Source organism: Astyanax mexicanus, chromosome 10 (assembly GCF_023375975.1).
Source record: "Astyanax mexicanus isolate ESR-SI-001 chromosome 10, AstMex3_surface, whole genome shotgun sequence".
NCBI lineage: Eukaryota > Metazoa > Chordata > Actinopteri > Characiformes > Acestrorhamphidae > Astyanax > Astyanax mexicanus.
In genome coordinates this window covers 25,247,224-25,273,631 of record NC_064417.1, presented here as the reverse complement: position 1 = coordinate 25,273,631, position 26,408 = coordinate 25,247,224, and the positions used below count along the sequence as shown (strand labels likewise).

General features: G+C 37.5%; 3 protein-coding genes across 3 annotated transcripts; 1 reads left to right on the top strand and 2 right to left on the bottom strand.

The window, feature by feature from the left end:
- Positions 1 to 15: 15 nt before the first annotated feature.
- tmem33 (transmembrane protein 33) lies at positions 16 to 7,396 on the bottom strand. Its single transcript, XM_007239045.4, has 8 exons — positions 7,286 to 7,396; positions 5,470 to 5,554; positions 5,189 to 5,283; positions 4,816 to 5,003; positions 4,590 to 4,657; positions 4,328 to 4,461; positions 3,195 to 3,278; positions 16 to 2,247 (listed from the first exon to the last, which is right to left on the bottom strand). Exons 2-8 carry the CDS (start codon positions 5,524 to 5,526, stop codon positions 2,118 to 2,120), a joined length of 756 nt encoding a protein of 251 aa, XP_007239107.1. The 5' UTR covers positions 5,527 to 5,554; positions 7,286 to 7,396; the 3' UTR covers positions 16 to 2,117.
- An 877-nt stretch (positions 7,397 to 8,273) lies between these two features.
- LOC103037349 (uncharacterized) lies at positions 8,274 to 19,309 on the top strand. The gene is made up of 6 exons (XM_015602965.3): positions 8,274 to 8,461; positions 8,801 to 8,890; positions 11,193 to 12,376; positions 13,226 to 14,807; positions 17,159 to 17,644; positions 18,827 to 19,309. The coding sequence occupies exons 2-5, from the start codon at positions 8,803 to 8,805 to the stop codon at positions 17,617 to 17,619; spliced, it is 3,315 nt and encodes a 1,104-aa protein (XP_015458451.3). The 5' UTR covers positions 8,274 to 8,461; positions 8,801 to 8,802; the 3' UTR covers positions 17,620 to 17,644; positions 18,827 to 19,309.
- A 1,646-nt stretch (positions 19,310 to 20,955) lies between these two features.
- Positions 20,956 to 25,515, bottom strand: cryba1l1 (crystallin, beta A1, like 1). Its single transcript, NM_001318743.2, is given in 6 exon segments — positions 20,956 to 21,426; positions 22,646 to 22,788; positions 23,160 to 23,301; positions 23,944 to 24,062; positions 24,877 to 24,959; positions 25,453 to 25,515. Coding segments are annotated over 5 exon segments (627 nt in total). The 5' UTR covers positions 24,952 to 24,959; positions 25,453 to 25,515; the 3' UTR covers positions 20,956 to 21,278.
- Positions 25,516 to 26,408: the final 893 nt, after the last annotated feature.

Sequence of the window (26,408 nt, the reverse complement as noted above, 5' to 3'; positions counted from 1 at the left end):
TATTTTTGATTGTGATTTTAATTTGAGTTTGCTTGATGGTTCAACAAGAACATAAGGTAGTGAGTGAGGTTGAACAGACAAGATTTGGTGTACAGTACTCCAGTCTAGCCTTAAATCAATTTGGCTAATCTCAGATGGGTTGCTTAATTTGTATAATTTGAAGTGCTTTAACTATAGCTGTATACCTACATATATTCTAGGTTCTTTTCTGGAGGCTGAGGTTGTTTTGGTAATAAGTAGCATAAAAATGCTCAACGCTTTGGGTTGTTAAATGGTTATTCTGACATTTAAAAATATATGTGACTGTAGTTAAAATATGGTGAGCTTGTTTCAGCATAGTCCTTGCAATGTGTGCATGGAAAACCACATCACAGGATGTGCATGATTCAATAAGCTGAATGTACCATACATGTGTTGCAACAAAAGCATGTCTGCTTTAACTTAATCTTTAGCGTGCACTATAACATTGATTGACCTCTGGGCTCATCTGATCTCTAAAGGTAAAGTCTATAGGTAAAGATGAGTAAACATTGCTTCATGTAACCTGTTCATTAAATGAGCTATCCGGTGTGAAATGGGTGGGGTGTAGTCTTTGCTCTGAAATGCAGCATTTTGCTGACACCCCTGACAGGATTATAATGCTAGTGATGGGGCAACATTGCCCATGCAAAGAAATTAAGATTATGTTGGACAACATACTGAAATTTTATTCTGTGAAAATACAATTATTTACATGACTCCTCAGCTGTAGTTTAGTTTGGGCTTACGTTGACTTATCCTGACTTAATTTATAGATGGCAGTGCCTGGAGAACTACCTTGTGGTACTGTAAGTGTTTTTAATCTTCTTGTACACACTTCAGTACCTCATTTTTTATTCTAACACTTTTTTTTTTTTTACCAATGAGCTACTCAGTTGTTAATGGTAAACTGTTGTCCACGCAAATAAATCATACCACATATTGCTAGCATTGTACACCTGTTGGGAGCACTAGCTAAAAGTGCTGTATTTAAATAAACAGGTGGGCTATTTAACAAAAGTTTGTATCTGTTTCACTACACCGCCAAATCCATTTTGCACCATAGTTCACCTTTGAAGTAAATTAGGCAATTTGAATTAGAATTAGTTTATTGACTTTTTTTAATTCACATACACAATTAGCTGAGATAAATATAAATTTTAAAAACATCAGAGCAAGGGAACAATCGTTTTTATAAGGAAATAACTTAAAAAGAAATGCACTTACTTTGAATAATTTACATTCAAGGCAAGCAATATTTGGCTGAAAGGTTGCAAGTGTGTGTGTAAATAGTCAGCAGTACAATTACAAAAAATAATGATCTTTCAATGGTCTGGTCAATTACTTAAAAAAAGAAAGATCTAAACAAGTGAACCAGTGATTGTTCCCCTCTCCACCTTTTAAAGTTGATCATCAGTTCTTCACTAATCTGTTAAAATGAACCTAGTTCAACAGGTTACATTTAGATTTCAAGGTAATCCAGCTCAAGACAAACATAAGTACAATCATAAAAACGTTCTCTGAAACAAATTAAACTGAAACATACACATGGATAAGGACATGAAAATCTCTTTCCCTGCACGGGGACGTCTAATAAACGAGATCTACCTAGCAATTGTTTACTCTATATTAAGCTTAAATATCTTCATCCAATCCTATAAGAAAAAAAACAGACATACACAGTTGCCGTTTATAAATAATCCCTCGAAGCACTGATCAAAGAGCTGCACTGATGTTACAGTGCACTGGGTGCAAAGGCAAGTTTAAGTAGTGCAATGCTGCAGTTCTTTAAGTCAGTGCTCTGCCTTTTCACTCAGTGAAGTCTCCCCAGATCAATGTAACTGCATACCATGCAGAAGAACAGATTAGCAGGAAGTCCATCTCTAACATCTCTGAGACTTTGTCAACCTGCTTATGAATCAATCTTGGAGCAACTCCCTCCTACCTACCCATTTCGTAGGAGTGTATGTGTGTGCATGTATCTGTATGTGTGCATGTATATAGAATTGTAAATATACACCAGAGTGTTATGGTGTCTCCAAGTGTCTGATACAGAGAGACAGGGAGAGATAGAGAGTGCACCAAAGGACAGCGGGTGGTTAGACACCTGTAGGGGCTAGCCGGCTGATGAAGGCGATGCTATTTAAGCACATTCTTCTAAAAAAGGCGGGGCAGGCAGGCTTCATCACAAAATGCTCCAGCAGAATCCTCAGCTCTGTGAACAGGGTCCTAAAAGGAAAAAAGATAATCAGAAAAAAAGCTTTTATTGGGCAAGACATGCTCCATTATAAGAACAATAATAAAATCACTGTGATGATAATGTTAGTCAGTCAGTCCTTCAGCTGATTAGGCCACTGGTTCCCAAACCCTGACCAGGATGGTAGATCTTCTGCCCAGCACAATAAAGAGTAACGATATACTTGTTCTCTGGACATGCGTTCATGTAGAAGACCGGCTGTATCTTGAAGTGTTCACACTAGCAGGTGACAAGTCATTCATTTTACTCATTTAATGTTTTTTTGATTTACTTATTCAGATATTTTGTACATTGTAGATTAATATTAAAGACATGAAAACAATTATGGGACACTACATATGGAATTATGTAGTAACAAATGACACTAACTCATGAAGACGCTGAGAAAATCTGTCATCAATGCAAAATGTGGCTAAACACATTTTGTTTGTTTAACATGTTTTATTTACAAAATAATTCCAAGTGTTCCTGTAAAACTTTAATTACTAAATGTACAATTTAAATAAGAAGCTGTGGTTATGAGCCTTTCATTATTATTTAGCTCCACACTGCTAAAAATAGAAGTACATTGTTTGTACACTATATATTACAATGAACTGTATGATTGTTATTGTGCACTGAAAACTTGACTCCAGCTTTTCAGACACCACTAGAGAGTTGCAAAACCTCAAAAAAGTGCACTTTATAACAAGTAGGACACAGGTTTGGCTGTGCAGCATTTGCTTAAAACGACTGATCATTGCCGTACACAGCCCTTGCCCTTGTGTGTTCTGCAATATCAGAGAACATGCATAAACAACACACAAAATAAGAAAAATACAAGCAAACAGCTTGTTATTAGGCTGGGTAACAGGGCAGGTGCTTCTCCTGGACCAGGAATGGGAATTGAAAATTAATTAAAAACAAATTAAGCACTTACCGACAGTAAGGGTTTCGTCTGGAGGAGTAACGCAGAGTGAGGAATCTGTAGTAAATGAAGGGCTGCAGAAGACTGCCCTGTCCACTGTAAATGTCAAGCAGATGGCATTCATTAAATCATAATAAAATGACTGGTTTACTACTAAACTATTTGATCTAATTACATTTGACTCATAACTGATTAGATCAGAGTGGGAGTTTCTTTCCAAATTGCACTACTTAATGTTTAACAAACCTGGTTAGGCATGAAAGGGAAATTCTTTTAACATCTCTGAGAGTAACATGCAGCTTGGATTGTAACCTTTGGGTAATGTTTTAAGTTATCTAGCACACCTAGGCTACTATTTTTAATCTGTTTTCTACAATTACACCAGGTGGACATTACAGGACATTCAATCTCTGAGAACTCCTGCCTTGCCAAAGGCTTTTCCTTGGTCAAGAGTGATCAAAGGTTAGGCTCACATACTGTGCATTCTTTCACCTTTTCAGATGCTAAAGTCCCATACTCCCAAAAAAACTAAAAAGATTTATTACATGTACTGGAAATCTTTTTTTTTAACTGAAGTTCTTTTTTCAATCTTTGTGGGAAAAATATATTCTCATTCTCACACAGTAAGTACACTTGCCCATAAAAATGTTTTTTTTACACATTTCAATAGTCTAATCTGTATTATTAAATGTATTTTGCTTTAGGCCTACCTATTGCAATAATTTTTACTCAAAGCTTTATATTTCTTATATTGCACCGTACCTGCTCACTAAGAGTCAAGCTCGCATTGGCTACTGCCATTGTCAGGGATTGATTCTCTCAATCACTGACGCTAAATGTGTAGCCAGATCCAGATCTAAGTATAGCTGTTTTGAGTAAACAACTTTTTTTGTAAATCAAAATAAAAACAAACATGCCTTTACACAGGCATACACAAGCTGGGTGTCTGTATCAGATCTTTATCTACAACAGGAAAAGCGTGTCTGAAGAAACTGCATGTGCACCTGGCATTAGGTTTGTCTTTTACACTAAACAGGTTTGTTTTAAGTGTGCCGGCAGTAATCCAAACAGTCTAGTTAAAAATCAGCTGAGTGTTTTCTGGCAGACCGTTATAGGTACCTTCATACAATAAACCAAATGTCTACCTGAAAAGCATGAAGACAGTGGCTGGCATCAGGAAAATCTCATTGCAAGCAATAAACTTGAGGATGTTCTGCTGATTGGCTGTGAGCTTGTTCAGGAAGTTCCTCACAAAAGGGAGACTTTCTGGTCCCATTGTCTGAAAAAATACAAATCAAAACTAGAATTCATATAATAGGGATGATTTTCCACAGCATGATTTCCACATTACAAGTATACATATATGATACTGCAAAAGTAAGTTTTTGGATGATTAGACATACTTACATCCAGAACTTTCTTAGTGTAAGTGGTGGCATGAAGTAGAGAGAAGAGGAACACTGGGAATATGCTCACTGAAGACTTCAGTTAAGGACACATTTACACTACTCATACAATATTTCACAACAATTTCCCATACTGCAACCAAAGAGTCAAAAGGTTACTTATGCACATTCCATTTTAAGTACAGTTTGGTAAACATGAACAGACAGCAGTGCAGAAAAAAGGATACTGGTGATGGGGTAAGAGTTGACTAGGATGAGTGAATAAAGGAGATAATGGCAGCTGTCCTCCTGCAAAGCCTGGGCCAGAAACGCCCGACTCAGTTGGAAGCGTGGTAGCCTCTGGTGCAAGCGCAGGGCACTCGTCAAAGCATTAGCCAAGAGCGCCCTCTGGTAGAAATTAGCAGCTGCCAAAGGCCTGAAACAAGTGTAGTAATCCAGAAACATTATAGGATCATGTCAAATAGTGTCTTTCAGTACAGATCATTAATGATTTGAAAATATTTAAATCATCATGTAGCTATCACAGAAACATTTCTGACTCCCAAAAACTGCATGAGCGTTAGTTATTATTTATAGCATATGTTATTAAATGTTACTAACCCAAGCAACGGAAGGATAAACATGATGGAGCAGTAGACTGTAAAGAGACGTGAGAGCCACATGGCCGTCTCCAGCTTGTTATTCAATAAGAATTGCTGTGAAGACACACAACACAACATTAACTGTGCATTCTATAAAACAACATGTGAGGATGTGTTTCATGCCAAAAAAATATGGCTTTTATTTTAGAGAGTTAAAAAATGAAAATCAGAGTCCATGCATTAGAGATTAAATTAATTCTTCTGGATAAGTGTTTTAGTCTAATATTTTGTACTACTTACCACCGGTCCAGTCTGGGGTGGTGGCGGTGGCGGCGTCCGCTGCTCTGTATCAGCCATGTCTTAAGATTGAGTTTTGGTCTTCACTCTGACAAAATAAACATAAAAAAATATATAAGGAATGCTCAATACAGTTTTTGCCAACACTATAAAAAAAAAAAAAATAATTCTAATGTAGTATGAAAGTGTGATTTGTATAAAATGCTCCATTCTGGAAACTGTTATACATAAATCATGTAAATGAAGGTAACCAGACGTCTGAAACATTTGATATCTCTAAAGCTTTAAATGAAATGTTGTTTGATGCAGACAAAATTGTATAGTACGGTAGTTTTGAAAAGGATCTGGCCTTTAAAAAAAAAAAAAAAGCTCAGTTAAGCAAACATTTTGGAAAAAAAGCTATGTAATTCCCTTATAACTGTATTTGAAATTATAACCCAAAGTAGAAAAATTAAATTTACAGAACTGGAATGTTAATATAAGTCAGAGCTCCAATGTCAAATCTCTGTTTTTACTAGTCAGAATTCAGAAGATAAGACAGATATCAGGAACTACAATTTCTACTAATAAAAAACATTATATTGTCGTTTACGGCTCTTGTTTATAGCTTTCTCTACTGGTTCAAGACGATAGAAACAGCTAAACATGGGATTTAAATGCTCTTCAAATGTCAAGAACATTGTCCTTAGAATGTGTACTGATATTTAGCGATTGGGCACTTTTAGAGATGCAGGCTGAGTTAAGTGTTACCTATCTATAACATTGTTTTTGTCCCCAGTCATTTTGTGTAGTGATACTAATTAATGATTAATTGACAATGAATATTTGTTGTTAACAAATATTTATTATCGACATTGACGAATATATCGACTAATCATTGCAGCCCTAATATCGTATAAGTATAAATCAAAAAGAATGAAAATCCAAGTAAATTATGGCTGAAATGTGATTGGTTAGACTTACATTAAGCACAAGTCATTCTGGTAATATGTTTTGTCGGAATAGTTTTACAGATGTGAAGATCTGATTTTATTCTTAATATCTACAATTAAAAACTACTATAAATAACTGGCCAAATGTTAAACGTGGGCAAACGATTAATTAACAGCATCCTAATTTAATTTATCCTAAATTTAGGATAAAACGCTTCCCATAAATCCCCATGTCAGCAAACGTTTACTGAACTGAAAGGTTTAGAGCCCATTAACCAAATTCAGGTTTTACAAATAAACTTAAATAAATGCAGGACCCAATAGCTTACCGCTAACTATTATACCAATAATGATAATAATAATAATATTTAATAACTCCACATTTACATCGAACGATAACAAAAGAGTAGGGTCTCCGGACAGAGTGACGTTAGCAGTGCTGGAAGGAGAGCTAACTAGCTTAGCTACCGAAGCTAAAGCTAACTTCTTTAGTTAACGTTCTCCGAGCGTATGTAAATTAGGCATATACACACATGTAAATTAGCTATAGCTCTGGTTAGGTTAATTTTGGTAGCTAAATAAGCTACACAGGTGACGTTTAATATTAACTAAGCTGACGTGCTCAATGATTACACTAGCTGACAATGTTTAGCCCTGATTCAAACACCTAGCGTTAGCCTAGCTTCCCCTGCCAGTGTGCGGCTAGGCTAGCTAACCGGCTCTAATGGAAACATCTAGAAGGAGGAAATTTTGCTAACGCATGCTAACAGCTCCTGCTATCAGCCCACAGCTCACACAAAAACCAAACCCAGCTCTTTCAGTGACACTGCCTTCATTACACTTATTTATAAACCCCTTTAAATATAGTATTATATATTTCTGAGTACCTGCGGTGTGTTTTAAACGGCCTGTGCTGGGGTGAGGCTGTGGTCGAGTCCAGCTCTGCTGCTGCTGCTGCTGCTAACGAGTGTGTGTGTGTGTGATCAGCTGACCTCTGAGCTTCAGTTCCTCTCAGCACTGCTGCGGTACTGTACCTCACTCCTGACACTTACTGCCAACTACTGGAACACCATTTAATTACACTGTAAATCTGAGACTGATACTCACTGCCAACTACTGGAACACCATTTAATTACACTGTAAATCTGAGACTCTGATACTCACTGCCAACTACAGAAGGACCATTCAATTACACTGTAAATCTGAGACTCTGATACTCACTGCTAACTACTGGAAGACCATTCAATTACACTGTAAATCTAAAATTCTGATACTCACTGCCAACTACAGAAGGACCATTCAATTAGACTGTATATCTGAGATTCTGATACTCACCGCCAACCACTGGAAGACCATTCAATTACACTGTAAATCTGAGACTCTGATACTTACTGCCAACTACTGGAAGACCATTCAATTACACTGGAGGAGCATTCAATTACACTGTAACTCTGAGATTCTGATACTCACTGCCAACTACTGCAAAACTACTGGAACACCATTCAATTACTAATATATACTAACATATATATATATATATATATATATATATATATATATATATATATATATATATATATATATATATATATATATATATATGTATGTATATAGTGATTTTTACTTCTAGATTGTTATTTTTTATCCTTTAAGTATATTTATTTATACTTAGAAAATTATTTTATATTATTAATTATATATCAAAATAAAGGATAAAAAAATTACAATAAAATAAAATAAGTAACTATTCTCCCTCTCAACCCCCTAAAATGTTAACTCAGTACAAGTCTTAGAAAAGGTATTTTTTCAGCTTGCGCGTCCATTTACCGTAAGATAAGGCGTATACGCACCCTAAAAATAAAGGCGCGGATATCTGGGCTCCGGTATCTCAGCTGGGCAGCAGCAGGACCTGCAGACGCAGAGATGCCCGGGCGGCGCGGCGCGTTCAGCTCACAGCAGAAACACCGGACAGCGGGGAGCCACACAGTCGCTGTTAATGGAGTAGAAGGAGACTTTGGAGAATCTGATTTTATTCTTACTGGGGTCAAACACAGGCACAACAGGTCAGCGGAGTTTTATATAGGATTTATTAGTAATCACGTGCAGACCGGCTCAGGTTTACTGATGGCTACCCACGGGCTTTTACTCTATTAGCCAGCTAATTAGCCTCTTTAGCAATTGGACAGATGAAATACAATGGCTCACCGGATCTGTTAATTTCATAATGTTGGATTTTTGTCCTGTATTTCTGTGTTTTATCTGAAAGAAGCACAAAATAATCAACTTGTGAATGTTTTACATGCAGTAAAACACAAGCAGGGACTTGATGAACAGATGATAGTAGTTCTAAATTGTTTAGGGCTGATTGGTTAATGGCTGGTGTGTGTATGTGTGTCCTGTAGAAATGCTGCAGTTTGAGACTTTGCTTGTGAAGCAGTTGCAGAGGCAGCAGAGCAGGGCAGAGTTTTGTGACACTGTTCTGAAAAGTCAAGGTGAGACCTTTACCTACCTTGCAGACATGTATAATAATGTCCCCCCACCCCACATAAACTACAGCTCTGGGAAAAAAAAACACTTTAGTTTCTGAATCAGTTTCTCTGATTTTGCTGTTTATAGGTATGTTTCAGAAAAATGAACCTTGTTGTTTTATTCTACAAAAAACACTGACAACATTTCTCCCAAATTCCAAATAAAAATATTGTCATTTAGAGCATTTATTTGCAGAGAATGAGAAATAACAAAAAGATGCAGAGCTTTCAGATTAAAAAAAAATGTAAATAAAACAAGTTCATATTGATAACGTTTTAAGAATTCAGAAATCAATATTTTGTGGGATAACCCCGTTTTTGATTCACAGTTTTTATGCATCTTGGCATGTTCTCCTCCACCAGTCTTACACACTGTTTTTGGATAACTTTATGCCACCCCTGGTGTAAACATTCAATCAGTTCAGCTTGGTTTGATTGCCATCTTCCTCTTGATTATATTCCAGAGGTTTTCAGTTTGGTAAAATCAAAATTTTTAGGTGGTCTCTTATTTTAGGTGGTATTCACTCAACTATCCACATCATTAAAACTCAGGTTCCAATCACTTCCATGGCCATAGTTGTATAATAAAACCAAGCACCTACTCTAAGCATACAGACTGCTTTTATACACACTGGTGAGAGAATAGGTTGCTCTCTGAAGCTCAGTGAATTCCAGTGTGGTTCTGTGATAGGATGCAGTGTGGTACTTTGATAGTAGAAGCGACTGAGAACAACAGCAACTCTGTCAATGTAAAATGACAGAGCAGGTCAGTGGATGCTGAGGTTCATAGTGAGGTCACCAACTTTCTGCAAAATCAATCACAACAGATCTCCAAACTTTGTGACGTATGATTAGCTCAAGAACAGTAGAACATAATGGAATGGGTTTCCATAACCCAGATCTCCAAACTTTACAACAGATCTCCAAACTTTATGTGATGGTATGATAAGCTCAAGAACAGTAGAACACCATGGAATGGGTTTCCATAGCCGAGCTGCTCCATCCAAGCTTTACATCACCAAACACAATTCAGCCGAGCAGATACTTTTGGCAACATCGTGTATGACCTCCCCATCCCCCGCACATGTTACAACAGTACTATGATTTATTAATCGAAGTGGTATGTTTAAAATATTGCATCATGATATGTAAAGACATGATTAAATACACAATATTTTTAATCATATTTTCACTGACAGACAAAATGCACTAGTAGTGGAATTCTTAAAAAATGCTAATTAAATCCTAAAGTTATATAAATACAGTGAGTTTTATTTAAAATGTGCTGCACTTCCAATTTAAGCAGACCTAATCACACTTTCTGTAATGTAATGAAATAAAAAAATGTCATTGTCCATCTCTACAGTTTAGCAACACTGAACCTAGAGAAGCTGAATCCATTTGTCTCCTCATTTGAAGGTGATTGATGGAAATCGAACATATCATGGTTATAAATCAAATAACTGAATTATTTCCACCATCCAAGCCTGCAGTATTAATAATCTAATATAATAATCTAATAATTAATAAATACAGTTTAGACTTTACTGAGCTTAATCTTGCATTTGCTTCTTGACTTTAATGTAACTTTTTATTACATACATATTATTTAAATAAGGACCTGAAATATAGTCTTTAATTTAAAATATTGGAAATACATAAACATGTTTAGTGTTAGATTTATAAAACTTGGTCAATATAATTGACAGTGTTGATTATTTAAATTTGTCCACTACAAATTTCATTGTCGACTAAACCTTAATGTGTAACAGTACCGCATTACACAAAGTGCTGGGTTTGTGTCTCCAAAAGTGCCAAAACACAACTGAATACATCTTTAATCACTAAATATTAGTACTTTCCACCTTTAAACAACATCCAGACATTTGAGTGATTTTCAAATCTCATGTTCAGCTGTTTCTATGATTGCTAAAGATGGAAAACATGGCAGAAATAATTGTTCCCTAATCAAACAAATAATCATCAGATTAGTCCACTACCAAAATAATCATTAGTTGCAGCCCTATCCAACACTAGGGGGACCCCAGGAGCAAAATAGAAAAAAGGTACATAGAATTGATAGAAATATACCAATGCTTAGACTACAGCTTTAAAAAAATGTTAGTTTACTACATCAGATGTGATGGCATATTTGATGTACTGTTGAACAGCACAACGTTTAGCCAATGTTGAGAAATACAGTGTCTCTCTCTCTCTCTCTCTCTCTCTCTCTCTCTCTCTCTCTTCATTTTCTCCTGTTTTCCAGGTGTGTCCGTACCAGTACACAGCTGTGTACTTTCTGCCTTCAGCCCCTGGCTTTGTGGAGCTCTGTCCACTATGCCGGCACCTCTGGCTGGACAGAGAAGACTCATTGAGCTACAGTGTGTGGAGGACCGCACGCTGCTTGGCTTGGTCAGCCTGCTGTACTCGGGTCAGCTGGACACCAACAGAGAGGACGTCTTGTCAGCGACAGAGCTGCTGGGCATCAAGCTGCCTGAGGAGCATGTGAAGGAGAGAGGCAAGGAGGGTAGAAGAAAAGATAGAGAAGATGCCAAGAAGGAGAGGATGAGGGAGAGCAGCACACAGACCACATGCGACAAAGAGAAAGATGAGAGAGAGACCCACACAGATCATATAAGCCCAGAACATCAGCAGAACATCCATTTGACGTGCCACCAAACATGCTCTTTGACTAATCAAGAACAAGGCACTGATGCCAGCCCTCCTCAGGTCACACTGGCACTGCAGGGAGCCCACAGGTCTTCAGAGAGGACGACGGCTTCATCCAGTTATAATAATCTGCTGGGTGTGGTCCCTGAGGCGAGAGGCAGTCAAATAGAGGGTGAGCCTCTATGTGTGTCCCAGTTGTACCTTTACCCCTCAGAAATTTCATACCAGCAACCCCCTTCCTCTTGCACTCCTCGTACCTCAACTTCCAACCACACCCACCTGGATCTTGGACCCATTCAGTCAGGAGAAGGAGTAGACTTGGGGAATGTGGACGATCATCTTGTGGAGGGATTTGAGCAGTTTGAGGGAAATATCCCTGGTTTCATCAACCACTTCTTTGATCCAGTGCCATCTCAGACCACAAAGAGAAGGGGGCGGGGACGTCCAAGGCTTAGGGGAAGACCTAGAGGAGAGAGAGGCATGAGCAAGGCCAACTCCAGCAATGCGACAGTCAGGGAAAGAGTGGCAGAGGCAGGGAGAGGGAGGGGAAGAGGCAGAGGCAGAGGAAGGCAGGGTCACACTGAAAGGTGGGGATGGGTGCCAAGGCTGACCTGGAGGGGGCAGGGTGGGGGTAGAGTTGGCAGGAAGCTGGACACCAGACCGACAGTCAGACTGACCAGAAGACGGCGAGGCAGAGGTGCACTGCCAGAGGTGGGAGAGGGGAGAGGCAGAGGGAGGCAGAGGGGCAGGAGAGGTGCACATGCAGGCAGTGAGGGACAGGTAGGTGTGTCAACACATAACAGACCGATGAGACTTTAAGAGTCTGTGTCAGAGGAAACAGCACTTTCTTGTTTTCTTTAAATAAAATAATGGAATAGTGCAGCTCAGTGTGCTTCACAGAGTGTTGAATAAGAGTAAACAGTGTTTCTCCACAGAAAGTGCACGTTTAAAAAGACGTGTTCAGGGAAATTGTGAAATTAAAAGCTAAAATAAGGCCCAATAAAAAATAAGGTAAAAAATAATATAGAACTGTAATATAAAACTGTAAAAGGGTCAAATAAATTAAACATGGTACAAAAATATTGTAGCTATAAAGAATTTAAATGAATAAAATAAAAATAACATAACACAATTAGTAATCAATCAAGTGAAAAAAACAAATCCAATAAGCAATAAGCAAAAGCAATAAACAAAATTATTTTGCTGATCTGAAAAATGAGCTGATCCAAACTGTGAGATCTGTCTAAACACTATAAACTATTACAAACTATCAACATGAAGGTGCAACATCTATAAATATCTTTGGTTATATTTAGGTTATCACATTTTAATTTAGCAACTACATTGCTTCTTTTCTTAAAGGAATACTTTAAAAAAATTATAAAAACCTAAAAATTCACAATGGGGAAAGAAGAGTTTAAAAAAAATAAACGGATTGCATTGTTAGTGCATTTCATATAATAATATTTAATAATATTATAATTGTTTTAAATATTGTATTTTTTATAGTATCTGTACATAGTGTTAAAGTATCAAACTGTTTAGGTACGATAAGCTGCAAAAACAGTCTATTTGGAAGTCCTCAAGGTTATGACAGCCTTTTTAACCAATCTGTCTCTTTTCTCACAGGATGGTCCTCCTTGCTTGAGCAGCCAGAACAGTCATCCTGATTTAAGCCTTTTGCCGCTTCCTCCTTGTTCCTCTAGTTTCTGTCAGAATACCACGGACCATCCGGACCCATCCATACTGCACACAGTATCCCTCCCACCTGCTCCTCAGGCCTGCTCCAAACCTATGGACTTGCTTCTAAACGACATCATGACTGGCCTCAATCTTCTTCCAGACGATGAAGCCAGCCAGCACGGATTTGTGAACACCACAACTTCTAGCGACATGTTGGTCTCAAAACCTGCATTTACCAAACCTGCAGGTGCCTCTCAATACCAGCATGAAGGAGAGCTGTGTGATATCCTGGATCGTTTTCTGAGCACCTTTGAGCAACAAGTAGGTGGGTGTGATTTAGCACTGGAGGAGGAAATGCCAAGCAGCAAATCATATCATCACACTGCTGCCAGGAACACGGACGAAGCTCAGGTTAATGGTGACTACAGCCGCAATTCACGGAGCAGTACATACACACATATACAGCCACAGCTCAACACGCTCAACCCACACTCAGGTCACTGTTATGCTGTGAACACATTTACCCCCACCACTCAGCCTCAGACAACCAGAATGGCTTCTTCTTCTTCTCCTAACACATCTGACGTCCACAGTCGTCTACGACTGTCGACAGCCTTGAGTCGACTGCGTTCGTCTTGGTACAGAAGATCGGTGGAAAAGTTAGACTGCGTTGAGACGGAGATTAGACCTCAAAGGATGACCCGAAGCCAGGCCATAAAAAGAAAACTGGGACTGAATTCAGCAAGCCACCACAATTCCCCTTTAGTAAAAAAGATACGCAGAGAAAACCAGAGAACAAGGCGGAGAAACACAAGGAAGCAAGACAAAACATGCAGACATCCCCAGAGACAAAAACTTTCCCAGCACCAAGTTGACATGTGTGTATATGAAGATGCAGTGAGTAACGTTGAAGCAGACAAAAGCAAAACCACAGAAACACAGTCAAATAAACACACTACACAATCCCTCAGTGATGAAAGAACCGCATTAGAGATGAGAACAGAAGAGAATAGACTAGTAACGGCAAATGCTCATGGAGACGGAAGACATGCAGAGACCCAGCAAATACCTGCCAGTTCCTCCAACAGCCAGATCCCTGTAAAGAATAAAGGCCGCAGACAATTTATCGAGATGGCCTCCTCAGCATTTGAGAAGATGAGGATGCTAATGGAGAACAAAAGAAGGAGAGAAGAAGAACGCTTAAAAGCAATGAATATGGAGGGAACATGCAAAGAAAAAGAAAGTGCAGGAAATATGGACACTCAGGACTGTGGATTCAAAGATGATGCGAGTAAAAACACTGATAACAATTGTTCGGAAAATAATACAACAGAGGAAACAGTGGGAAGCATTATGGACATACAACCAAAAATCCTTAAAGAGAATGAAGTGCAAGAGGGACAAAATGAAACAGAAGGAGTGGGATGCAGTCAGGAAAATGAGGAAAGTATGGCAGCTGGTCTACTAAACCAAATGATCACTGAAAACTGCAGTGCACCATCCCAGATGTGTCTGTCACCAGTTGCAGGTAAGCAATTTTGGCACTTATTCTGTATGTTATTGAGGAAAACTAACGCACTTTGTGGATTGTATTAACATTTTCCACGTCAGTTTGGCACAAATTCCTTACAGTGAAATGCAGTGCATCCCAAAAATCTATTTGTTGCCATACTGCTGGGCGGCATGGTCAAAAATGTAAATCACGTTATTTTTTGTATGAATGGGCTACAATATAGGATTGTGAGTTTTTATGTTGTTATATAGGAAGAAATCAGACTTCATTAGTAGAAAAACAGCTGGAGAATGTAAACAATAGACCTTAAAAAGAGATACACCAACACCTTTAACACGGCTTCCATTACAAAACAAAGTATTTTAAATAGTTCCATAAACACTATAAACAGACCTAAAATACTCAGTGTTTAAGTATTCAAAGATATATTTCTCAAAAGCTCTTTTGCACAAGTATGACACAAGTTTAATATCAAATTAAAATGTTATTATTGAAGCCATTAGAGCAGGGGTGTCCGGGCCATTTGCGGCCCGCTTCCTTTCTTGGAGCGGCTCGCGAGGTATTTTAGAAATAGAATGAAAGTTGGTCCGCTGTTAAGCAGGTTTTTATAATGTGAGATTCAAAGTTTGAACGCTAGGTGTCATAAAAGAGCCAAAGAGTCGCAGAGAGTGCGCCTTTCTAGCACAGAAAAACGGGGCAAAAGAGTCTAAAAGCGGAGAGAGTGCGCATTTCTAGCGCAGAAAAACGGGCCAAAAGACTCTAAAAGCGGAGAGGGTGCGCATTTCTAGCGCAGAAAAACGGGGCAAAGAGTCTACAAGTTGCCATAATTAAGGAGTTTTATATTAAGAGACATCATGAAATTTAACATCAGTTAAAAAAATCTTAGTTTACACAACACTGTCAAAGATAAAGACAGTTAGTCCAGTAAAATGCTGTGTAAATGAAATAATCAGGAAAAAATATTATTTAAAGTGGTATATTTCATTATTTGTTTAATTACAGAGTGTGGCCCGTGACTTCAAATATACTTCTCCTTCTGGCCCCCAACAAAAAAAGTTTGGACACCCCTGCATTAGAGGCATTACAGTATTTAAATCAGTCACGATACCCTTCTTTCTCCAGTTAACAAATAAATTAAAGTCATCCTTCAAGCTACAGTAGTAATATATTTAACAGGGCTATAGTTACTGCTCTGTTTTACTGGCATAATAACACTCATACAGTAGAAACGGCAGCAGGAGCTGTTCTTAATTCTCTTCAGGCAGGACAGCTCTAGACGAGCATTTGACTATGGTTTAACTCCACAGGGCTGCATGTGCTTCTTTGAGGGTGCTGTTCCATACAGCGCTCTGAAGCACCTCCAGTAGTATGCCGGTATGCGAGAAATGCATACCCAGCACTACCTACCTAGATCTCACGAGATTAAATTGTGACTATATTTTTCGTCAAGCTTAAACCTGTCTCACGGGGGAAAAAAACATCTTAGTGTGGACTTTTTAAGAGGGATCTGGCAACACAGTAGTGCTTCCACTAATTTTAAGTTGTATGTCTGGCTGCATTTTGGCTTCCAGTGGAAACAATAAACGGTAACAGTGTGACCAACAAGACACAAACCATATGTAAGTACTGTAAGTAAATCCTACACGTGACTGTTTTATAGGCAGTTGTACTAATCTCTTAGCTCAGTACTGTATTTAAAAAAAAATGTTCTGTCTCTGTTTGCACTTCAAGCATAGTCTTAATATGACTGGTTATGGTTATGTATAGTTAAATTACAAGAGAATTAGGAGAAAAAACAGAAACCATAGGCTTAATATGACTGGTTGTGGTTTGCACTTATTGTTTGCACTATATAATTTATTTTATGCACTTTATTTTTATTTTTTTATTTCTTATTCTTATTTCTATTTCTTATAGAATCAATGTGTGAGAGAAACCAGTCTGTTAAGTTTGCATTATTTGATTTTGTCAAATACAACTCTGGCTTTCAAGCCATTTTTCATTTTTGATGTTTCTTTAAAATTCTATTTTTAAATCTCGTCTCATTCTTGTGTGTCTTGTCTCGTGCTATTAGTGTCTCGTCACACCCCTACTACCTCGCCATGTGTCTGTATTCAAGCAAAATAATGAAATGCAGCAAATGGACAAAGCTATTTTGACAATTTTCAATTCCGACAACTTCACACAGAAAAATGATGCGTGGAATTGCCATATCGATCAAGTTCTTGTGTGTGAAAATAAACCAGCAGTCATGAGCCCCTTTTTCAAACGCACAATCAGCCCTGGGTACAGACTCTGGACAAGTGTGAAAACCTGTGTGAACTTACTTTTGTTGCATGTGTGTGTTTTTGTTGCTATTATTGCAGATTCAGTTGAACTAACACAAGATACAGAGGAATGTGATTGCAACAACAATGACCAACACATGCTCAGCACTGCAGATCTGCCCCAAAGCACTTATGATTCATGCTGGACTGATGCAGTCTCCACTCAGGCAGTTTTACAGTCACCTTTATCCAAAGTCCCAACGCTAAAGAGGGCTGACTGGGATACAGGGGAGGTGACTCCACTCACACCTTCTGGGACATTTCGGTCACATCCACCCCTCTGCCGTGAGCTCCTCCCCTCACACACACCTGAGAAGGCCGTAAGAGAATCAGCAGGAAGTTCAGAAGAGGATGAAGATGTGGATGTGACTGAGGTCTCAAGCTTTGCCTCCGAGCCCATTGTTGTGCCAACTGTGATCTGGGAGGCGGGTCTTAGCACAGAGGAGGAGGAAGTGGAGGAAGATGTAGATGTTGATGTGCTTGGTGTGGAATCAGATTAGCCTTTTAGGGACTCCTGCAGTGCTGGTAAGATTTTCTTTAAGAGATTTTAGGGATCCAGAAACTCTTTCATGCTGCTATTCCATATTTCCACAGTACATATTTTACACTATAGTGGCAGTGGTGATTATAGAAAAATAACAGTTCTGGATCACAGGTGTCACTCCAACTTGTCACACTTCAGAGAAAGCAATTCAACTGCTCTGTTGCTTCAGAGCCCAGCCCTTATATATCTTATAAAATTAAGAGATTACCTCAGTTTCTGTATTAGTTTCTTTGATTTAGCTATTTTTAGGTACATGAGTAAAATGATTGATGTTTTATTTTATAAACTACGGACAACTTTTCTCCCAAATTCCATATAAAAATACTTTCATTTAGAGCATTTATGTGCAGAAAATAAGAAATGGCTGAAATAACAAAAAGATGCAGAGCTTTCAGACCCCAAATGATGCAAAGAAAACAAGTTTATATTCGTAAGGATTCATTTAAGAATTCAGAAATCAATATTTGGTGGAATAATGCTGGTTTTTAATCACAGTTTTTATGCATCTTGGCATGTTCTCCTCCACCAGTCTTACACACTTCTTTTGGATAACTTTATGCCACTCCTGGTGCAGAATTTCAAGCAGTTTAGCTTTGGTTGATGGCTTGGTTTGATGGATTTGGTAAAATCAAAATCAAAAATCATAATTTTTAAGTGGTCTCTTATTTTTTCAGAGCTGTTAAATCTATTTTTCAGTGTTTTTTTTAAAGGAGTTTATACACCTGTGCCAGCATTTGTGCTTTCTCTGGAGTAATAAATTATAGTATTTAAATTAAAAAAAATAATTTAATTTAAATTATAGTTACTCATAAATGCTTATGACCTGTAAGTACTTTTATGTGTTTCTTTGTGGTATTTAAATAACTAAATTTGTCCAAGACTTTTATCATTAGAACATGTTCTTTCATTACAATGTACCCTGTCATTGTATTCAGACTAGTGCAAGTGATTAATTCCGTGTATCTCTAGTTTAGTTATGCTTTATTCTAATATGTGTTAAATATATGTGCAGTTTAATTTCTCTGAATCTAGTGATATCTACAGTTCAGTTTTGATTTATAAAGAACAATATAGAATGTTCAGAACTAGAATTCTTACTCTGGATCTGTAATCTGTAAAATGTATAGTTTCCTATAAAATTGTCCTTTTTTCACTTTTTCCAGTGACCTGCCAGTTCATGATGCTACAGAAGCAGGACTTGATTTGTTTTTTGGAATCAGCTGTGTATCTACTGGAGTTCTTGGTGACACAAATAGAATGAATCCCTACCTGCTTCTACTCATCAATCTGGATCTCCACTTCTGAGGTCAGAAGTTCTACTGTGAATTATGTCTGTGGTCACAAAGTGACTGAGGTTGAGGGTTTCTCTAAAGCGAGAGACGCTGAACGAGTGTTATTCCACCTTGTTTGCGGAAGTGGCAGAATTAGAGTGGGCAGTGTGTGAGATGCTTATGGCTGTTTTAATTTTGGAAATTGAGCGATAAGGAGAAGACAGTTTAGTTTAGTGAGTTTAACAGCCTGCTTTGAGCTAGGAATTCTGTGTCTGACTGTATAAGTGCCTGTTGCACCGCTGTTGATAATGTACCTGTGATCGTTCAGCAATTTACTCTTTTTTTGCGTTTAAGATTAAAGAGTTGTTTTCTACATCCTCTGTGTTTTGTGGTAGTGTATACAGTAGGTCAGATGTTTGATGATGTCACATGTTTGCTCAGTTAAATAAATAATGATACAAATTAATTTATTTGATATTACTGAATACTCTGAGTTTAAGACTTTGTAGGCTTAATCTTATTGTAAATTACGCAAATTACAGATTAAATTAGCTTGTCGTAGTGTAGGAATGCTAAAATATATGTAAAAAAACTCATCCTTTTCCAAATAATAAAAGAAGATATAAATTAGTGCTGTTGATGTTAATGCGATAACAATTGACTAATCTGTGGTCTCCGAGTGGTCCAGCGGCTAAGCCCTGCCACTATGATCAGGAGATCATAGTGGTTTGAATCCTGTTAGTTTGAATCCTGTTGCTGTAGCTTGCCATCAGCTACCGGAGTCACAATTGGTCTTGCTCTCTGGGTGGGTAGATGGCGTTCTCTTCCCACATTACTCCAAAGGGTGATGTCCGCACCTTGAGGCGTCCGTGAGCTGATGTATTGTAACCTAGTCCCTGTGCTTTTACTTTGATTGCACTGTGATGCTTCTCGGCAATGCTACATCAGCAGCAGTTCAAAAAGAGGCGGTGGCTGAACTTGCATGTATCAGAGGAGGCATGTGCTAGTCTTCACCCTCCTGGTGTTGGGGCATCACTAGTGATAGGGGGAGTTCTAATGAGTGGGTTGGGTAATTGGCCTTTATATATAAAATTATATATATATAAAAAAAAAAAACACTTCACTAATCTAAAAACTTAAACACACAATTTTTTTTTACAAAGCAAATTAATCACGTTATCAAGTTTTCAGAGTTTAATGACTTTTTAAAAGATTTATTTAGCAATGTAAATACAGCATCACTACTGTCAAGTTCAGAAAGTAGCTAAATTATTCTTTATTGCTTAATTGCACAATTATTACCTCATGGAAATTACATAGGAAAAATGCATTTTAAGTTAAATTTATAATTGTATCATGATTAATCACAGAATATCATTATTGTGAAGACAACACTTTATTAAGAGAATTTAATTTAATTTGGCCAGTCTTGCATTCATTTATTTTCTTCACATTGATAATCTTAACATACATATTTTTTTCTATTAAAGACCCTATGTTTTATGTGTTTTCTATTTAATGTCCTCTTATTTAAGGTACTCCTGGTTTTGTATATCAACAAACATCTATTAATATAATTAATCTTTATATGACTATATTCCAACTTTGCTTTTTTCCTTAGAATGTAAGGGACTGAAAAGAGTCCTTTTTAGTGTGTTTATTCTTGTCAGCTTTAGTTCAATTCCTTTTTTTTCAATCTTTGAATATATTGGTTTTAAAGTAATTTAAATATGTAAATATTGTATTAAATCTATGTCAATATTACTGCTAATTAAGCATAAGAAAAAAATTATAAAGACAAAAATGCAATTTTATATTTTACATATTTAATATACTGTAATTTTATGTGGAAACCAGTCATGCTGTCCAAGTGTGAAAACTGTATGAATGAAATTGATTGGATTTATTTGTGTATATATACACACACACAAACATACACACTTAAACACAAACACACACACACACACACACAATAATCAGACACACTCTGTGAAGTGAACATGCGTTTATTATGCATTTATTGCTTCATGATACTTTCTCTCTCTCTCCTGCACACACACCTGAGCTGCTCTTGACCGATCGATCACCTTGTGAGGGCGTGGTCTTGTGAAGTTTGGATGGAGCATCTCAGGGGGTGTGGCTTAGCACCTGACAAGAAACTGTGATTGACACCCGTGTGTGGGACAGGATGGCTGTAACGGCGTGTGGTTGTGTGAGTAGTGATGGTGTTGCTGCCGATAAAAAGACACTGGTGAGGAAAAACAGCATGTGTGTGAGAGTGTGTGAGGTGTGTGTGCCGGGCGGCTGGGCGGTCAGTGGTGTGTCTCTTGTAGAGGCTGCCCTGTTAGTGCTGGATCCTACGGATGGACTGGATCTGAGGAGTCTGACTGTGGGAGCCCCAGTTTCTCCAGTGCTGATAGTCTCCACTGTGCCTTTCACACTCCATGATGTACTGCCTGCCCCTGTAGCCTGGGAACTCATAACACACAAAACTACACACAGACACAGGTATTACACACACAGAAAAAAAATAGAAAGAGTGATTAACAATAGGGCAGGAGAATTTTTTTTACAGGAGAAGATAAAAAAAAAAACGTAACTTTCAATAGTTTTTTGTATTTTCAATAGAATTCATTACTTGCAATAAATAAAAGACAAAAAAAGATTTTAATGTGTTGTTCCTTTGCACCTTGAAAGGTTTACAATAATCAGTTGGATTCTAGGAGGCTACAAACTATTTTTAATTAAATTAAATCCAGTCTCCAAATTGATAAACTAGCTTTAGATGACTCAATAACTACATTATTTAGGCAGATAATGTTTATATGGAGTTCATTATATTTGTAAGTGGAAATCTCCAGAAAATTATTATAAAATGGAATACAATTTCTTTATTCTCATCTCTATTTGACAATGTATTTACATGTTTGATAATTTAATAATACTGCAGATAATTGTTGTTTTGATAATCACAGTACTTGATTATATAATCAGGAATACAGCATTTGCTAGCCTTGTGTTCTTAAATTAAATTAAATTCAATTTCAGAATGTCAGAAATGTTCCTTTTTTTGGAGCCTGATGATTTTTTAGATTATTTATTTACCAATATAAATACAGCATCACTTCTATCAATTCAGAAGCTAGCTAGATTACTGTTTATTTCTTAATTGCACAATTATTACCTACCAAAATTTAGAGGGATTTAGGTTAACCAGCATGTTAACTTTAATTTATATTTGTTTCATGATTAAATACAGAATATTTTTAGTTAGTTTTTAATTTAATGTCCTCTAGTTTAAGGGGATAACACATGTACTCCTGGTTTTGTATATCAACAAAAGTCTATTAATATAATTCATCTTTATATGACTGTATTCCAACTTTCCTTTTTCCCTTAGAATGTAGTTGTAATAATAATCAAAGTACCTGATTAAATAATCAGGGAATACACTACTTGCTTGCCTTGTGTTATTAAATTAAATGTCATTCATTTCTTCATTCTGTTTCTTGTTAAATGTGTTTTTTTGTCCCAATTAACTAAAGGGTATATATAAAAGACAATATTAATGTTGTTGCTGTTTTGTTGTGGTTGCACATCTCAAAAAAGGTATGGCATGATTTTATGATGAATGGGTTTAATATATATTGCTATTGATCTGTCACATCGTCCACCCTGGTTGTGTGTGTGTGTGTGTGTAAGGAAACTCACGCGCCACACTGCACATGCATGGAGCCCACTTCCATACTGCACCAGCCCATAGCCTGCAGAGAGGGGTAGTCATCACACAGCTCAGCGCTGCGGCCCAGGAAGTTCTCCCTCTCGAAGATAATCATACGACTGCTCTGGTGAGCCTGAGGAAACAGATCCATACATTTATTAGTGAGGAAAATCTGTGACATCATTGATTAGTCATTTAATTACATTTATTAAATGTTTAATCATACATTGAATACCAAAATACATAACTATACATAAATAATCTGAATATAGACAGAAATAACCTGATTATTTTATTTTGGCCAAATAAAAAATGAGCACACACACTACCACTACTTAAAAGTTTGGAATTAGTGTTTTTAGTTAAGCAAATCCCAGTCAGTTGCAAAACAGCACGTAAAATTATTCTGATATTTTTATAATATTTCTAAGCAACTTCACATTTTGAATATATAACGCAATTGTGCATTTCATTTATGTTCTAGAAAGAGAATGGGTAACTCACAGCACAGTAGATGGGCCTGAAGGACATGAATCTCTCCACGTGATAGGCCAGGTTTCCACAGTAAGAGTCCCAGTGGGGGTACTCTCCTCTCTCCAGAACAAACTGCTGTCCCTGGAAGTCGTGGTGCTCATAACCCACCCAGCTGAGGAGAGGGAGAGTGAGTTTAAAATCCAGAAACACACACCTCATCTTACAGCTCAATGCAAAAGTTTAGGCACCCCTGATAAAATGATAATAAGTACAAATCAACTTCAGTTAACTGAATTTTGGGTGAGGAAGCCCAGTGCAACATCCTACAAATGCCCATGTATATCTTTCCTGTTACTTTTTTCTGTCATTTTTGCACACCCTGTTACAACCTTTACCTCAGTTGTATGTCTCAAAAGTTTGTCAGTTTAGCTTAAAACAGAAACCACTTGAACTCCACTCTGAAACTGTTCCTCTTACAGTGATACAGTCTCTGTCACATTATCACATATCATGTTGATAGCATGGTCTGAATTGAAAATTGATTGACATACATAACATATTAAATATGGCGTGTACAAAATTAATGGCACATTTATATACGCAATGTTTTTTTAAGTATAGATAAGTAGACATTGTGATAATTCTTGCAAAATATAAACATTTGTATTGTCTGTAGTAAATAGTGATCTAAAATCATAATTCACAAGCTCAGTCTGTGTCAGTCTTTTTATATTAAAGCTAAGGTATGTTAAAGATATACTAACCAGCTATAAAAATTAACACAGACAAACAGAGACACACAGGGCAGACTCACGAGCCACTCTCCACGCGAATAGAGCGGATGTTATCGAAGCCGCACTGCTGGATGTTGCAGCACTCGGAAGTGAACTCCTGACACTTGCCCTGGAAATGCTCCTGCTCGAACACAGTCACCTAAAACCCAACAAGAACACAAGTTAAGGGTGTAGGGGTGTGTAAGGGGTGGTTCAGTTGTTTTCTAGTGTATGACAGCAGTTGCAAATCGCTACACCTAAATATTGTGACATGTAACTGAACCTAAATATTTCATTAGAAATAATAAACTCACTGACTGATCAACCTCATCCACAAGATAACACCTCACAACAAATACAGGTCTGGGTGTTCCCAATCCCCTAAGGCACAGTGTTTCTCAACTCATCTTCATGGACCCACTGTCCTACATTGATCAGTGTTTCAACGCTGTCCAAAACATCAACTTTTAGGGAGAGAGATAAAACCTCTTAGCTCTCAATTGAAGTCAATGTAAAAAGAGATCATTTCAGTTCATTTTGGAGAATTTCTATTGGTTGACTCTTCAAGAAATTTTGACAGTGCAAGGAACAGTTTGCTCGTTCAAATTATGAAGTAAACCAAACATTTACAGCCATTTCTCTGAGCAGTTAAATATTATTTTACTGTAAAACGTAGTCGAGCTCTTGTAATCTAGTTGTTTTTCAAATTTCTCATGGAAGCCCCCAAAAAAACGCTTCAGTGGATGGATTTTAATCAGCAGTTCACCTGATTTATCATCATCAAACTCTTATTTACTAAACAAGGTGCTGATGTGATGCAAATTATTAACAATACTACACTCCCATGAGGAGAGCTTTTTATTTAGTTAGTTATTTATTTATGTATGTATTTATTATTTTATCATAAATTACTCTACCTACATTTCACACTCTTAAAAAATCTCTTAAAAAATAAAAAAATAACTAAAACATACCTTCCAGAAGGGAGACATTCCCATGCCGGAGTTCACCATGGGGTGCATCATGGCAGCTCGGTTGAATCGATTCATCTTTATTCCTGAGGAGGAAGAATGAGTGAGTATTATGATGATAATGATTTAAAAAGCATGATAAACACAACTAATTTAAACACACAGGTTGCAGGTGGCTAATGTGTTAATAAAGTAAAGTATTAGCAGTATTCACTAATTCACTTAGGTAAACATTAAAAAGGTAATGTGTGTAATTTTTCATTTAAAGAAGAGGTTTACTTTAAATTTTGTCACTGATACACTGACCTGCAAAATGAGGATTTACAATAAGAAAGAATAATAATAAAAAGAAATTTAAGTTAAAGAAGTAAATTCGCCTGACAGAGATTTACAATTAAAAACAGTAAAAAATATATATATTTTTGGAAAAAAAAGATACTGCTATAAGTCAGACCACTTGGTGCAGACTGTTGTTATTTAGACTGAGTATTAATTAATGATGTTTGTGGATTGAATCCCTTTAAATTCAGTTGTGTGCATTAAGTCTCAGTGCAGCGCGTGAGCACGAGCGCGCCTTACCGTTTTAGTCACTGACTCTGCTTCTGTAATGCCTGTCTCGCGTGGAGCCTGGAGGGAACCTGGCGCCTCGGTTTTATACCAGCACAGGGTAGAGAGAGAGAGAGATGGGCACGTGAAGCCTATCTCTCCCCCCCTCTCTCTTTCTGTCTCTCTCTCTCTCTCTCTCGCATGCTCGCCAGCTCAGCACATACTATAGAGTGGCTGCTCTATGGTGATGGAGCTGAGAGGGGCGCGTGGACACGGGCACACAATGGGGATGTGGCGGGTATGTTCGTGCGGGTCAGCAGTCCACACAAAGAGAGCAGAATAACTGGGATTAGGTGCCTAGGTGCCTATAGGGGAGCGTGTGAGGGTGTAAGAGAGTGAGATGTATGGAGGTGTAAACTTTGGGCTGTGTACTGAATGTCAGGTTGGGCCAAGCAAAGGGTGAATGGATGAAGGGCTCGATACACCGATAAGGGAGTGAATAAAGTGATGAAGGGCTAATGGGGTGGGTGGATGAAGACATGAAGTAATGAATAGATGAATGTAATAATGGGTGAATGGGCTGGGAAATAAATGGATGTAGGTATGGTGTATTAAGTAGATGGATATAGTGTTAGGTGTATAGTTTAGATGGATAGACAGATGTGGGTATGAAGTAATGGGCAGATTGTTGTAGATATGGATGATGGATGATTGAATGTAGATTTTCGATAATGAGCAGATATGGATGGATGGATAAAAGTATGGGGTAATGAGTATATGGATGTAGTGTTGACTAAATAGAGCAAAAAGATGGATAAAAGTAGGTATGGAGAAACAAATAGAAGTATAAGGCATGGGCTAATGGATGTATATCATCGCTGTCCAATGAAAAACACTTATCTCCAAAACAGCAACTTTACAGGAGAGAGAAAAAAACCTGTAAAGTTCCAATAGAAGTTGAAGATTTTTGGCACAGTGTAAGAGACAGT